Here is a 13,138-nt window from a genome sequence, read left to right as displayed (position 1 = left end):
TGAGTGACAGAGGGTGGAAGGAGAAAGCCACCGGTGCCCACTCTGGGGCCCAGAGGGCAGCGAGGCCTGGAGGGCGACAGTGAGTTTGAATCCGTGCTCCTCCTCCCGCTATGACCCTTGCAGGGTGACTTTTCTGAGCCTCAGTCTTCTCATCTGGAGAATGGGCACACAAGCTCGCCTCCTGTGTTGGGCAGAGATTATGTCAGATCCCGCCTGGCCTCTGGTCAACCACTGTGCTTGTCTCGCCCTGGCAGGGCCAGCCTCACTCTGTCCCTCTTCCCTGGCAGTGCTCTGTCTCCTGTGGGGAGGGCATCCAGCGTCGGCACAACTCCTGCCTAGGACCCCAGGCCTGGGTGCCTGTGCCCGCCGACTTCTGCCAGCACCTGCCCAAGCCGGTGACCGTGCGGGGCTGCCGGGCCGGGCCTTGTGCAAGGCAGGGGACGGCCAGCCTGGAGCCCCACAAGGAAGCCGCTGCTCCAGACCAGACCACAGCTGCCACAGCTGCGTTCCTGGAGTGGCCCCAGCCCCAAGCCCGCCTCCTCTCCCCAGCTCAAGGACGCCTGCCCGGGCCCCAGGAAAGCCCAGTGGAGACCAGTTAGGTTCATTCCTTCTTTCTGTGTGGGGTGGCTGCAGGAGGGGTGGGCAAAGGCATCTTCACCGGGGAGAGTCAGTCCGAGCTCCTCCTGGGGACCTCCCGGGGTGGGGGGTGGACCTGTGACTGCAACAGTCCAGATGCTGGGCTGAGCGTGGCTGAGCTGGAGGGGTGGGCTTGGGAGGCTGGGCCCTCTGCCTCACTGGGAAAGCGCAAGCTCACTTTTAGTATCCTTGGGGAGAGGGACCTAAAGGTTGAGAAGAGTCAGAAGCCCTGCCCATGTGACCCCCTGGTGCATCAGGCGTGGCTCTGTGCCTGGGGTGGTGATGTTCTGACCCTTCTCACCCGAGAAGGCTTCCAGTGGGGCCTGGGAGGACGTGAGTCACCCCACCTCCCAGGCTCCTCCCCTGGCCCTGCCCTGCGGGGGATGCCCCGTCTGGGAGCCCTGCTCACCTGCCCTGCTGCTCCCTTGCCAGGTGTCTGTGGCCGGCAGCACCTTGAGCCAACAGGAATTATTGACATGCGAGCCATGGTGCGGGCGGACTGTGCGGTGGCCATCGGGCGGCCCCTGGGCCAAGTGGTGACCCTCTGGGTCCTGGAGGGTTTTCTCAACTGTAGTGCTGGTATGTCTGGGGCCACAGGAGCAGCTGTTGCCAGTGCTGGGGTCTGGGGGTGCCAGTGAGGGTAACTCGAGGGTGCCCCATGCCTGGGGGCGTGCTCCAAGTGCCTCCCTATGTGTAATCACTACAGCCAGCTGAGGACTGGCGTGTGGTTGTTCCCATTTCACAGGTGAGGAAACTGAGGCTAGCAGAGATTAAGTTACACACAGAGTTCCTTAGTGTTGCATGGCCAGTAAGCGGGAGCATTAGGACCTGAACTCAGCTGAACCTGCCCCAGGTCACGGGACTGGCGCTGGACTGGGGGTGCTGGGTCCTCACCGCTTTGCCCCTTCCCAGGGGAGATGCTGCTGCTCTGGGGCAGGCTCGTGTGGAGGAAGATGTGCGGGAAGCCGGCCGGCATGGCTTTCAGCTCCCAAGCCAACACGCTGCTGGTGAGGCAGCGTCTTGTGCGGCCTGGAGGGGGAGTCCTGCTGCGGTATTCAAGCCAGCCTGGCCTGGGAGCCTCCCACCGAGGTATGACGAGGCAATGGAGCCTCCCCACCCGCCCAGAACCTGCCAGCGGGGCCAGTCCTGATGGGTTGGTGGGCCAGGCAGACCGAGAATGGAGCTGCTGCTGTTCAGTTTCTCAGTTGTGTCCCACTGTCTGAGACCCCGTGGGCTGCAGCACGCCAGGCTTCCTTGTCCTTCACTATTTCCCTGGGTTTGCTCAAAACTCACGTCCATTGAGTCAGTGATGCCATCCAACCATCTCATCCTCTGTTGCCTTCTCCTCCTCCTGCCCTCAATCTTTCCCAGGATCAAGGTCTTTTCCACTGAGTCGGCTCTTTGCATCAGGTGGCCAGAGTTTTGGAGCTTTAGCTTCAGCATCAGTCCTTCCAATGAATATTCAGGGTTGATTTCCTTTAGGATTGACTGGTTTGATCTCCTTGCAGTCCAAGGGACTCTCAAGGGTCTTCTCCAGCACCACAGTTTGAAAGCATCAATTCTTTGGTGCTCAGTGTTCTTTATGGTCCAGCTCTCATATCCGTACGTGACTGCTGGGAAAACCGTAGCTTTGACCAGACAGACCTTTGTTGGCAAAGTAATGAGCTGACTGTGAATGAAATGCAGTGCCTTCCTGGGCCCCCGACACCCCACCCCTGCACGTGTGGCCAGGATGGGGTTCCGAGCTGTGCGGCCTCCCTTCCTCTCGGAGCCCGGCAGCACATGGGTGCACACCCTCCCTCAGGCCACCGCGGCCCCACACCCTGGCCTGGCACTCAGGTCCTTCAGGATCCTTTACGGGCCTCCTGCAAGCTGCCTTGGCCAGCCCCACTGAGTGCACTGTCCTCCCGGCTCATCCTCCGCAGGGCGGGGTGTGTGCAAGTGCACACCTCGTGTGCAGGACGGTGGCCGGGAGCCCTGCGAGCCGGGGGCCCCAGTGCCTTCGTGGATAGCTCGGGCTTGCTTTGGGGGTCTTGCCCTCTTCCTGCAGCCCCAGCTGCTGGAAGGTGGCTTCCCCGGGGTTCCAGGCACTTCTGGGTCCCCCAGACCTCAGGTGGGAAGTGGGACCCTGGGACCCTTCTTCCTTGGCCCCACAGCATGGAGCACAGGCCCTGGCTGCCGGCCTGGTCATCGCTCCTTACTTCCCAGGCTCCCCACGCACAGGCACCTGCCCTGGGGGAGGCGTGGGAGGTCTGCCCCCGGGGCGGGGTTGGTGTGAAGCTCTTTTGCATGTGTGACTTCGCTGAGATCTCTTAGTCTGCCCTGCCCAGTGCGTGCTGCTGTTCCCTTCACTTTACAGGAGGAACTGAAGCCTGGAGCACTTAAAGCCTTCACTAGGGTCACCCAGCTGGGAAGTGGTAGAGATGGGGTTCAGTGGGGATTTCTGCCGAGGGGCCCTGATCCTGACCGTGGTGCCGCACTGCTCCCCACTGCTCCCCAGCTGTGAGCTGCCCTGGCCTCTGGCAAAAGCAGCCATTCCTGGGGCATCCTCTGTTTGTGAGATGATCCACACGCGGTTTGTCCACCTGCTCTCCCCCGCAGGATGTGACACACAGCTCTTTGGACCCCGGGGTGAAATCTCGAGCCCTTCGATGAGTCCGGGTGGGAGGAACGTGGGGGGCTGCCGCATCTTCATCGATGTGGCCCCGCGGGCCCGGATTGCCATCCATGCCCTGACCATGGACAGGGGCATCAGAGCCGAGGGAACTGACGCCAGCTACATCTTGGTGAGGCTTCCGGGATGGGGACAGGAAGGGGCTGACTTCTGCTATCATTCTGGACAGCTGTCCCTGGGGACAGGACTGGAGAGTTGCTGGGCCCACTGAGTCTACTTCAGACCAAAATCCTCAAAATCAATGAGTGAATGGGAGAAAAGTTTCCTCTACTTATTCACCAATAAACGTTTCTTGAGCTCCTTACAGGAATGAAATACAGGAACTAGCTGATGTGGACAGCCGGTTCACCCAGGACTGAAGCATAATTTTAGACCCTCAGATAATTTTACTAGAAGAGTAGGCCAAGCCCTCCCTTGATGAGCTTTTGTGTGTTCTGGGAGAACTGGCCTCTGTAAGGTACCAGCTCCCTGCAGGAGGCTGTCTGGCCTCTGTACAAATCTGGGCTCAGATCCCAGCTCTGGCATTCTGGCAGTGTGTACTTGAGGAAGAATACAACTTCTCTGAGCCTCAGTTGCTTAGGTAGAATAACAGCTAACAGCGTCTTTGTGATGGGCTGTTGTGTGACCTGGGTGTACGATACTTTATATATTAAGTGCTTATGCTAATTATTATTTGTGGTCGGTCCTTTGGGCTGACCCTTTCCTCCCAGATCCGGGACATCCACAGCCTGAGGACAACGGCATTTCGTGGGCAGCAGACGCTCTACTGGGAGTCAGAGGGCAGCCAGGCAGAGATGGAGTTTAGCCAGGGCTTCCTGGAAGCACACGCCAGCCTTCGGGGCCAGTACTGGACCCTTCACACGAGAGCTCGTTAGCCGGCCGATCCCCTGCCTCAGCTTCCTCTCCAAGCGCATCCCTAAGTTGCCCAGTGGACACAGTGGAATGCCTCCTCCCAGTCCCGGTAGGGAAAGGAAGGCGCCTGACATTCATGAACACCTGGCAGGTGTCCGTCCAGCCCTGGAGAGCTGACTCTGCTGTCTGAGTGCCTCCTCCAACAGACAGAACACTAGAGGGTGGGAGGCGGGACTCTCCCAGCCCCTCGGGTACCAATAAACTGAGCGTTCCGTCTGGGTGGCGTTTTCTTAACCCCAACTGTCCGAACACGGCTCGAAAACCCAGCCCACCGCTCGACGGGGATTCCCTGGCCGCGGTCGGGCTCCACATCCACACCTGATTCCAGGAAAACCCTGGCCACCGGCAGCGGTCGTCCGTCTACCCAGGGAGGGAGGCTGGAGTCCCGAAGCCCTGATGCCCGCGCGCCTGTCGCTTCCCTGCGACGCCCCGCCCCTCTGCCAGTCTGGGTGGGGAGGCTGACCGTCGGAGAGTCCCGCGGGGCAGGGCCCGGCCCTGTGCTAGTAAGCGCGACGGGGCCGGGCGCGCTCCGTCCAGGTCCCCGAGGGCCACGCCCCTATGCTAATGTACGACGCCCCGCCCCTATGCTAATGAGCACGAGCCTCGGGCGCCCCCGCCCCCCTCCGGCTCGGCCCCGGCAGCCCCGCCCTCCATGCTAATAAGCGCGAGGCCCCGGGGCGCGCTCTGTCCAGGTCCCCGCGGGCCACGCCCCCATGCTAATAACACGACGCCCCGCCCCTATGCTAATAGGCCCGGGCCTCTCGGGCGCCCTGCCCCCTCCGGCCCCGCCGGCCCCGCCCCCTATGCTAATAAGCGGCCGCCTCTCCCACAAGGCCGCGCGGCGGGACGACGCGGCCGGCTCCGCGGCCCTTTGTGCGCGCGGCGGGCGGCGCCGGACGGCGGCAGCATGAGCGGCGCGGGCGGAGCGGCGGTGGCGCCCGCGAGCTCGGCGCAGCCCGCGCCGGAGGCGGGCATGACGTGGTGGTACCGCTGGCTGTGTCGCCTGTCGGGGGTGTTGGGGGCAGCCTGTGAGTCCTCGGCCCGGGCCCGCGCCGCCGCCCCGCGTGCCCCCGGGAAGGGACGCGCTCGGGATGCGGCCTCGGCGCGCGCTGCCGTGTGGCCGCGGCTCCCGGGCTCCGGGGCCGCGGGGCGTGGTCGCCCGGGACCCGCGGCCCGACGCGGCCTCTCCGCCGCCCCGCGGCGCGCCTGGCCGGAGGGCAGCCCCGCCCGCTGGCCGCCGCGCGCGCGGACGGCGGCCGCCTCACCCTGCGGGCGAAGGTTGTGTACGCCGGGGCGGGGGCAGGTCTGGCCAGGCTTCCCGAGGGCCGGGTGGTGTCAGGCCGCGGGTGATGCCCGAGGAAGGGGGCTGGCCCCTCCTCTGAGGCCTCGCTGGCCACGGGGAGACGGTGCGCTTCCCCCGCTGTCAGCTCTGCCTCCGGCTGTCAGCTCAGCAGCGGCAGCGCCTCGCAGCCTCCTGTTCGGTCCCGGACGCACGCCCAACCTCAAGTTTTCCGGGAAGCCAGGCTGTTTTAGCACAACCACCCTCAAAAGAGCAGGTATAGGAAGGCGGATCTGCTACTCGGTGAAAGAAAGTTCTGGCACGTCTTCTGAGGCAAGCGTCAGTCTACTTGAATGGTGCTGCTACCCACAACCTTGTGAATTACTGGACTGGGGCGGGCACAGCTCGACGTCTGAGAAAGGGAGTGTCTGTCTGTCCAGGCATTCTCAGGATTTGAACAGTGACTGCCTGGCACAGAGGGCCGGGGCCAGGTGGACCCTGATCAGATATGCCAGAAGGAGCACCTCTTTAGGGTCCCCTTCCGGTCTCACGGGCCTCCCAGGTGGGTGGAGGCCAGAAGAAAGCCCAGGAGTGCAGGTTAGGAGTGTGCTGCTCTGGCACTGTGTGCCCCTGTCCAGAGTGGGACAGGCCCTCTGCCAGTCACCAAAGGGCCTCTGTCACTGCTATTCAGAGGAAGCATGATTTTGACTTTGTAGGAGAGACTGGTCAGGTCTCAGGTATGATCCTTCAGAGTCTGGGTAGCTGTTTCCGGTAGCTGTTTCCCTGGCAGATCAAAGTGAGGCTGCTGTGGGACTGACATTGCTGAGGCGTGGGGTGGGGAGGGGAGGGCCTCACTGTGTCCTGTGGGCCATCACCCTCCTCCCTCTGCCTTGGGGGTCCTCAGCCCTGCTGGTGATGGTGGTTAAGTCACTAAGTCTTGTCCGACTCTTGCAACCCTATGGACTGTGGACTGTAGCCTGCCATGCTTCTCTGTCCCTGGGATTCTCCAGGCAAGAATACTGGAGTGGGTTGCCATTTCCTTCTCCAGGGGATCTTTCTGACCCAGGAATCGAACCTGGGTCTCCTGCATCGCAGGCAGATGCTTTACCGGCTGAGCCATGAGGCTGAGTCCCTTGTTAACTCTGGCATCCCATCCAGCTCTGTGCTTTTGAAGCGGGATACCTGGGCTGCTCCAGGAGTTCATGGTGTTGGGGTACTGACCCGTGACGATGAAGAGAGACCTGTGGCTTCACCCTGACATGTCACTTCTACCTGCAGATTTGGGAACGTGATTGTCATGTGAATTCCCAACAGCATATAACACAGGGTAGATTGGAAAGCACACAGGAGTTTTAGAGATGAGACGCGTTCAGATAGAGCTCCTGCTTCTGTCTGGTTGCTGTGCTGGAGCACCACCTTCCTCAGGTAGGGGGCCTTGGAGAGGCGTTTCCTCGGGGTCTTGATTGTCATCTGGACGAGACAGGCTGGCCCTGGACACCTTCCTCACTTGGCGTGAGCATCAGAGGCCCCCGAGGGGACACCTTCCAGCCCTTGATGGTTAAAGGGCTCCTGGCTGGAGCCTGTTTGTCTGGGTTGACACCTGGTCCTCCCTGAAGGTTGGCTGTTGGTAGATGCAGGGGTGGAGGTGGAAAGCGGGACATACAGGCCTCTGTCAGGCGAGACCAGGCTCAGCGGACCGTTGGGCAGAAGCAGTGTCGTGTCGTGGGCACTCATATCTGTGGCCCTGGGGAGCCCCGCTGCCTGAATGAGTGTGACGGTCAGTCTAGGACAGGTAGCACCTTTAGTAGGCTGGAGCGCCTCTGTTGCTGGAGGCCTTGGGGGGCGCGCAGGGCAGTCCCCTTCACTTCACGCAGGTTCGTCTTCTGTCGCTTGCTGTCTGTGTAGGGTTACATGGGCCTACGTCAGGAGGGCCCCAGGCCTTCTTAGGGATCAGGTACGGAGGAAGCTGCTGCAAATTTAATGAACTGGTTGCTCATTGCTGCCTCGGGTGGGGGGGTGGGCAGCTTCCTGCCCAGCAACTGGCTTCCTGGCCCTGCCTGGCAGGCTCCCGGAGTTCTTGGTGAAGTGGGCTGGAGCCCTGGGGACTGAGGGAGGCGAGTGCGTAGACCCTGCCATGGGAGGCAGTCAGGAGGGGTGAGCCGGCTCCATGTTTGGGGCTCCAGGGAAGCCACTTTCCAGGGTAGCAGAGGATGCCCCGTCCCCGCCGCAGGCCCTGGGTGTTTTCAGTGGGTGGGCTGGGCTGCAGGAGAGGAAACAGGCCTGGAAAGGTGAAAAGACCGTACCCAGAGTCACTGGGCTGGGTTGTGGTCAGAGCAGGGATTGTGACCCAAGCTGACCTGATCCCGATTTCTGTTCCAAGAGGGGCAGCCCTGTCCCCACCCACACCCAGAGGGCTTCTCTCGCGGCCCGCACTGTGCGTGGTGCCAACTGCCCTGCCCCGAGCCCTTGAGAGACAGTCTCTCTTTGATGCTGCTCACCTTGCAAGGTGGGTGTTGGGACAGCTGGGACTCAGAGGGCAGGCTCCCCCAGGCCCAGAACAGAGAGAGGGCAGGATGTCCTCGCTGAGCCCACGAGCAGGCCAGCTCCGGGATCCAGCTGCACCCTGGCCGCGGGGTCGGGTCAAGTGCTTCACCTGCCTGAGGCTGTCCTCACCGATCCATGGAGCTGTGTGCTGGCTTCGCTTGGGTCAGCTGTCCAAGGGCAGACGTCTGGGCGCTGTGAGGAGAGCCTGGGGCTGAGTTGGAAGGGTTTCTTGCGTCATCTCAAGCCGTCTTCCCGGGCCGACTCCCGCTTGTATGTCTCTCTTTCCAGCTTGTGCGATCTCGGGCCTCTTCAACTGCATCACCATCCACCCTCTGAACATCGCGGCTGGCGTGTGGATGGTGTGAGTGAGCGTGCGACGGTTCTGCCTGGGGGGTTGGGGGGGTGTGCAAAGCCTCACCTCCCGGGAGGGCTGGGGGGAGCCCACAGGGATCCGTAAGGCTTGCCGGATGCCGGTGGTATGTTGAGGGGCTCGGAGACCTGGCGGGGTGTGAGCTGTGCAGAACAATTCCTGCTCCGGGGCTCGGGGGGTTCTTGGGGCAAACGGCCCTTTGCCTCCAGGCTGGAGGGGGGTGGAAGGGCCCGGTCCGCTGGAAGGGCCCAGGGTCTGGTCACTGCAACTGGGACCTGGGCTCCTCAGTGGGAGCCCTCCGAGGGGGGCCATGGCAGCCCCCAGCCTTGACTCTGCCCTGGGTGCCCTGCTGTCGGCGCCCTGCTCTGGCTCATCTCGGAGCCTGGTGGGGTGAGCAGCCCGGAGTGGGAGGTTCCCCGAGGCAGCAGCGGAAGGGGTGGCGTCCTGGGGACACAGGTGCCGGATCCGCCAGCCTGGCCTGGCGTCAGCCTGCTTTTCTCCCCGGCCCTCCAGCATGAACGCTTCTGTCCTGCTGCTATGCGAGGCGCCCTTCTGCTGCCAGTTCATGGAGTTTGCAAACACCGTGGCGGCCAAGGCAGACCGACTGCGCTCCTGGCAGAAGGCCATCTTCTACTGCGGGTGAGGGGCTGCGGGCCGGGCGTGACTCAGCTCCCCCAGACCCTGCCTCTGCCCCATGGGGCGCTGTTGACCGGGAGCGGGGAGGGGAAGGCTGACCACTACGGCGTTCTCCGCGGGGAGGTTTAAATGCGGATGGCCTTTGTGCCGAGTCACACAGCGGACCTGCTGTACAACATGATCCAGCGGTTCTGCATCCAGGGCTCTGCCCCCGCCCGCAGCGCCGGCCACACAGGCTTCAGACGTGAGGTCCGTACGCCTTGCAGCATTAGGGGAATCAGGGAAAGCAGGCTCGCCTGGGCTGTTGACCCATCCGTTCGGAGTTGTTGGGCAGGTTCTGGTAGATCCTTGTGTCCCTCTGTGCAGCCTTTCGGGAGAGTGGCTGACCTAGGTGTCCTGACATGGAAGGGGGAAGAACAGGAAATAGGGCCTCCAAATAAGCTTTTCTTGGATTTTCCCACTTCCAGCGACAAGTTCCGCATCCTATTCCTCGCGTCTGAACCCCGAGGTTGAACCAACTTCAGGATGTGTCTATTACAGCTTCTAGAATGGCGCCTGGTGTCTGGGAGGCGCTAGCAGCTCCTGGCAACAGCAGCAGGAGTGGTCATCTGGATTATCCTTAGGTGTCAACGTGGAGGTTTTTATTTCAAAGGTTTCTTCCCTTCCTGGAGGCCAGCGGTTGTGATGGTCTGAGCACAAGATGTGTGTTTGGTTCTAGAGCTGCTTCCCCCGTGTCTGATCACAGAGTAATACGAAATACGTGTCGGCATGTCCTTTGCCTTGATCTTTATTTTTGAAATGTACTTTAAAATGCTAACGGTAACGTATGTTTGTTAAAGATAACGTGGACAAGAGAGAGTTGTTACTCAAAGCCCTGCTACCTGTTACATTTCGATATGTGTTCTTTCAGTCTGTCTGCAGGCATTTTTTAAAACCCATTTCTCACCCAGTTTTAACCATTGCAAGTAAATTTGTGTCCTGGTTTTCCCCCCTTAACATCATGGTCGAAATATTTTCAGTTTTACCGCCAAGGCTTCATAAGATGACTTCTAATGACAGAAGTATCCATTCCACTGGCTGTGTGTGCGTGTCTCAGTTTGTCACCGGAAGCTCAGCTCCGGCTGCGATGAAGATCTCGGTGCCTAAAATTTCCGTGTCTGATGATTTCCTTAGGGTCTGTCTCCAGGTGTGGGGTTACTCGGTCAAAGATTTTGATCGTTTGAGTGACTCCAACGTGTGGCTAAGTCGTTTTCCACAATTTGAAGAGGTTCCCTGGGTTTCTTCCTCCTTGTCTCTGGGCCTGGGCCATGTGCCATTTCCACATCTGTATCTGTTAGCTGAGAGGTGAAGTCTTTTTCTCTGTGCTTTTACTAATTGCATTTTCTTTTTTGGTAATTAACGGTTTAGCTGCCTTTTTGCCCGTTGACGTCATAACGCCTTACTTAGTGAGTTGCGTGTTTTCCATATTAAAGGTTTCATCGTCTTTTATGTTCCCTGTAAGTGTATTTCCAGCCTGTTGTTTGCCTTTAATTTTGTTTTGACAGAAGATTTTTTCCCCCCATGGTCTCTTTTTTTCCTTCACAGTTCCTATTATTATTTTATTAGTGGGAAATTTTATAACTCCAGTAAGACCTCACGACCACACGTCCCGCCAGAATGGGAATGCAGGTAGAATTCAGTTGGTCGTGCCCAAGAAGAGGGTGCAGTCTTGTCTTCATTGCGTACAGGGTGTGTGTGTTAACCCAGATCGCTGCCACTGGTCTGGACGTCCCAGCCAGGACCAGGCACTGACCCTGTGGAAATGTAAGCCAGAGCGGCCGCCTTCCTCTCCAGGTGGTGCCAGCGGGACCAGAGAGAGCCGGGGCTGCCTCACCAGTGATGCGCTCCGCGCGCGCCTCGCCACAGGGAAGCCCCGTGCGGGTTAACCTTTGGAACCTTCCTGGTTGAGATGTGGCTGATTTTACTGTGCCAGTAAGAGCCTTAGTTTATTTACTGCTTATGCTGTTCCAGGCATCGTGTCAGGTAGTCAGCACGCCTTACCTGCTTCATCTCACCACCTCTGAGATTTGATCCCACCTCACCGTAGGGAGATTGAGCCTCAGTTGAATAACGTGCCCCAAGTCACGAGGCCAGCACAGGCCTGGACGGACACTGGGATTTTCTCCTCTTTTTGTTGCTATGCACATTGAGGGCCTGGACCATCTCAGCTCTGTTTCAACCTTTTTGGATCATGGACCCTTTCAAAAATCTCTATTTTTTTTTATATAATTTTACTTGTGTTTTGGTTGTGCCAGGTCCTCGATGCTTTGTCCAGGCCTTCTCTTGCTGCAGAGTGCGGGCCGTATAGAGTGAGAGCTCAGCAGCTGTGGCCGATGGGTTTCGTTGCTCAGTGGCATGGGGGATCTTCTTGGATTAGGGATCAAACCTATGTCTGCTGCCTTGGCAGGCAGGTTCTTTACCACTGAGCCACCGGGGAGGTCTCCCCAACATCTGATGAAAGTTTCGGGTTCTCTCCCCAGTGCACAGAATTGTGCAGACAGGCTCATGGGAGTTTGAGGACTCTATGAAGCCCGATTGTGAGCCTGTGTCCCAGCTGATGCTGGGGGACCCTTCCTGTGCCCGCTGTCCGGGAAGGGGCTGGGTGAGCCTGGGCAGCAGCAAGTGGTGTCGTGCCCCGGGTGGGTGGGCCTGCCCCTTGACCGCTGCTTCTCCCCTAGGATGGCAGGTGAGCCTGGGCAGCAGCAAGTGGTGTCGTGCCCCGGGTGGGTGGGCCTGCCGCTTGACCGCTGCTTCTCCCCTAGGATGGCAGGTGAGCCTGGGCAGCAGCAAGTGGTGTCGTGCCCCGGGTGGGTGGGCCTGCCCCTTGACCGCTGCTTCTCCCCTAGGATGGCAGTCGTTCCCATTGTCTTCAGCCTGACCCTGACCACACTGCTGGGCAACGCCATCGCCTTCGCCACCGGAGTGCTGTACGGGCTGTCCGCACTGGGCAGAAAGTGCGTTTGCTGGTCCCGGCCCCGCTGCAGTGGGGGTGGGGGCGGTCTCTCCCTCCTGGAGCCTCGGGAACGCGGGTCTGGGAGCAGCCCTGTTTCCCACCGTCAGTGGCCCTCGTCAGCGTCTCCCGGGGCGTCTGAGCTCTAAGGGGTGGAGGCCGGAGGGCTCACGGGGCCCCTGGGGCATAGAGGTGGCAGGGACGCAGGGCACAGATCCTGGACAGCCTCTGCCCACTGGGCCCGCTTCCAGCTCGCTGTTCCGATGCCCCGCCCCCCAGTCCTGCAGAGCCCAGCCCGAGGGCCCCCGTCCGCCTCAACGCTCACCCCGGCAGCCCAGGCCACTCTCTGAGGCGACAGGACGGGTCTGTGCCATCCTCAGTGACAGGGTCTCATCTGGGGAAACCAGGGGTCACGTCAGGCGCTAGGCAGGCCCCCACCCCAGGGCCCCAAGCCAGGAACAGGGCAGAGGCTGGGTGGCTGCATGTTAGGGGTCTGTCCCCCGTGTGGCGCTGACTGCCCTGTCTCCCCAGGGGTGACGCGATCTCCTACGCCAGGATCCAGCAGCAGAGGCAGCAGGCGGATGAGGAGAAGCTCACGGACGCCCTGGAGGGGGAGCTGTGAGGGGGCTGGGGGCCCTCCTGCCCCTGCTCGCCCCCTGGTCTGTGTGCGCTTGTGCCGAGGGGTCTGGGGAGGAGCCCGTGTCTGGTTCTCTCAATCCGCTCACCTGGTCCCATGCCCGGAGTCGTCCTCTCTCTGCCCCCCACGCCCCGCCCTTGGCATCACCCCGAGCCAAGTGCCGAGGAGCAGGGTGAGGGCTCAGAGGGCCTCACCAGCAGCAGCAGGGCGAGCAGAGGGAGCCTCGGGGTGACCAGCTGCAGGGCTCCACACAGACACCCTCCTGGCCCCGCTGTTCCCAGCTGGCCTGGCTTGGCCGACCGCAGGCCACAGGGTGGGTTTCAAGACTTTGCGAGGCTGGCGGGACCACCCAGTGTGACCGGGCGGAGGCCTGGGAGGAGCTGCTCCTAGGGATGTGGGTCCCGTCTCCAGGCGGGGGGCACGTCTGCTCCGGCCTCCTAGGCAGGAGCGCACCCTGTGAG

General features: G+C 61.0%; 2 protein-coding genes across 4 annotated transcripts in view; both read left to right on the top strand.

The window, feature by feature from the left end:
* The window catches only part of ADAMTS13 (ADAM metallopeptidase with thrombospondin type 1 motif 13), a 30,850-nt gene extending 26,422 nt beyond the window's left edge, over positions 1 to 4,428 (top strand). The window contains exons 24-28 of the mRNA XM_055400767.2: positions 288 to 594; positions 1,069 to 1,215; positions 1,549 to 1,725; positions 3,238 to 3,422; positions 4,021 to 4,428. Coding sequence (XP_055256742.2) covers positions 288 to 594; positions 1,069 to 1,215; positions 1,549 to 1,725; positions 3,238 to 3,422; positions 4,021 to 4,185 — 981 coding nt within the window. The 3' untranslated portion in view covers positions 4,186 to 4,428. The remainder of the gene's footprint in view (positions 1 to 287; positions 595 to 1,068; positions 1,216 to 1,548; positions 1,726 to 3,237; positions 3,423 to 4,020) is intronic.
* Positions 4,429 to 5,055: 627 nt separating this feature from the next.
* Positions 5,056 to 12,802, top strand: CACFD1 (calcium channel flower domain containing 1). 3 transcript variants are annotated; one of them, XM_055400073.2, is made up of 6 exons: positions 5,128 to 5,250; positions 7,882 to 8,007; positions 8,334 to 8,406; positions 8,929 to 9,054; positions 11,937 to 12,044; positions 12,572 to 12,802. In XM_055400073.2, the coding sequence occupies exons 2-6, from the start codon at positions 7,989 to 7,991 to the stop codon at positions 12,660 to 12,662; spliced, it is 417 nt and encodes a 138-aa protein (XP_055256048.2). In that variant the 5' UTR covers positions 5,128 to 5,250; positions 7,882 to 7,988; the 3' UTR covers positions 12,663 to 12,802. The 3 variants fall into 3 exon arrangements, with proteins under 3 accessions (XP_055256046.2, XP_055256048.2, XP_055256047.2); XM_055400071.2 differs by lacking the exon at positions 7,882 to 8,007 and having other exon boundaries at positions 5,056 to 5,250; XM_055400072.2 differs by lacking the exons at positions 5,128 to 5,250; positions 7,882 to 8,007 and adding an exon at positions 5,805 to 6,926.
* Positions 12,803 to 13,138: the final 336 nt, after the last annotated feature.

The sequence above is a fragment of the Moschus berezovskii genome, chromosome 11 (assembly GCF_049115385.1).
Source record: "Moschus berezovskii isolate FMDL1 chromosome 11, NW_MosBer_1.0, whole genome shotgun sequence".
Lineage (NCBI taxonomy): Eukaryota > Metazoa > Chordata > Mammalia > Artiodactyla > Moschidae > Moschus > Moschus berezovskii.
The sequence above is the reverse complement of the archived record's forward strand: the minus strand, read 5'-3'. Positions and strand labels throughout refer to the sequence as shown.

Bases quoted from the DNA above. Each gene is read 5' to 3' on its own strand.
- CACFD1 (XM_055400071.2), top strand. From the start codon at position 5,130: ATGAGCGGCGCGGGCGGAGCGGCGGTGGCGCCCGCGAGCTCGGCGCAG. The intron at 5,251-8,333 runs GTGAGTCCTCGG...CTCTCTTTCCAG, and splicing joins GGGGGTGTTGGGGGCAGCCT to CTTGTGCGATCTCGGGCCTC. The intron at 9,055-11,936 runs GTGAGGGGCTGC...CTTCTCCCCTAG, and splicing joins AAGGCCATCTTCTACTGCGG to GATGGCAGTCGTTCCCATTG.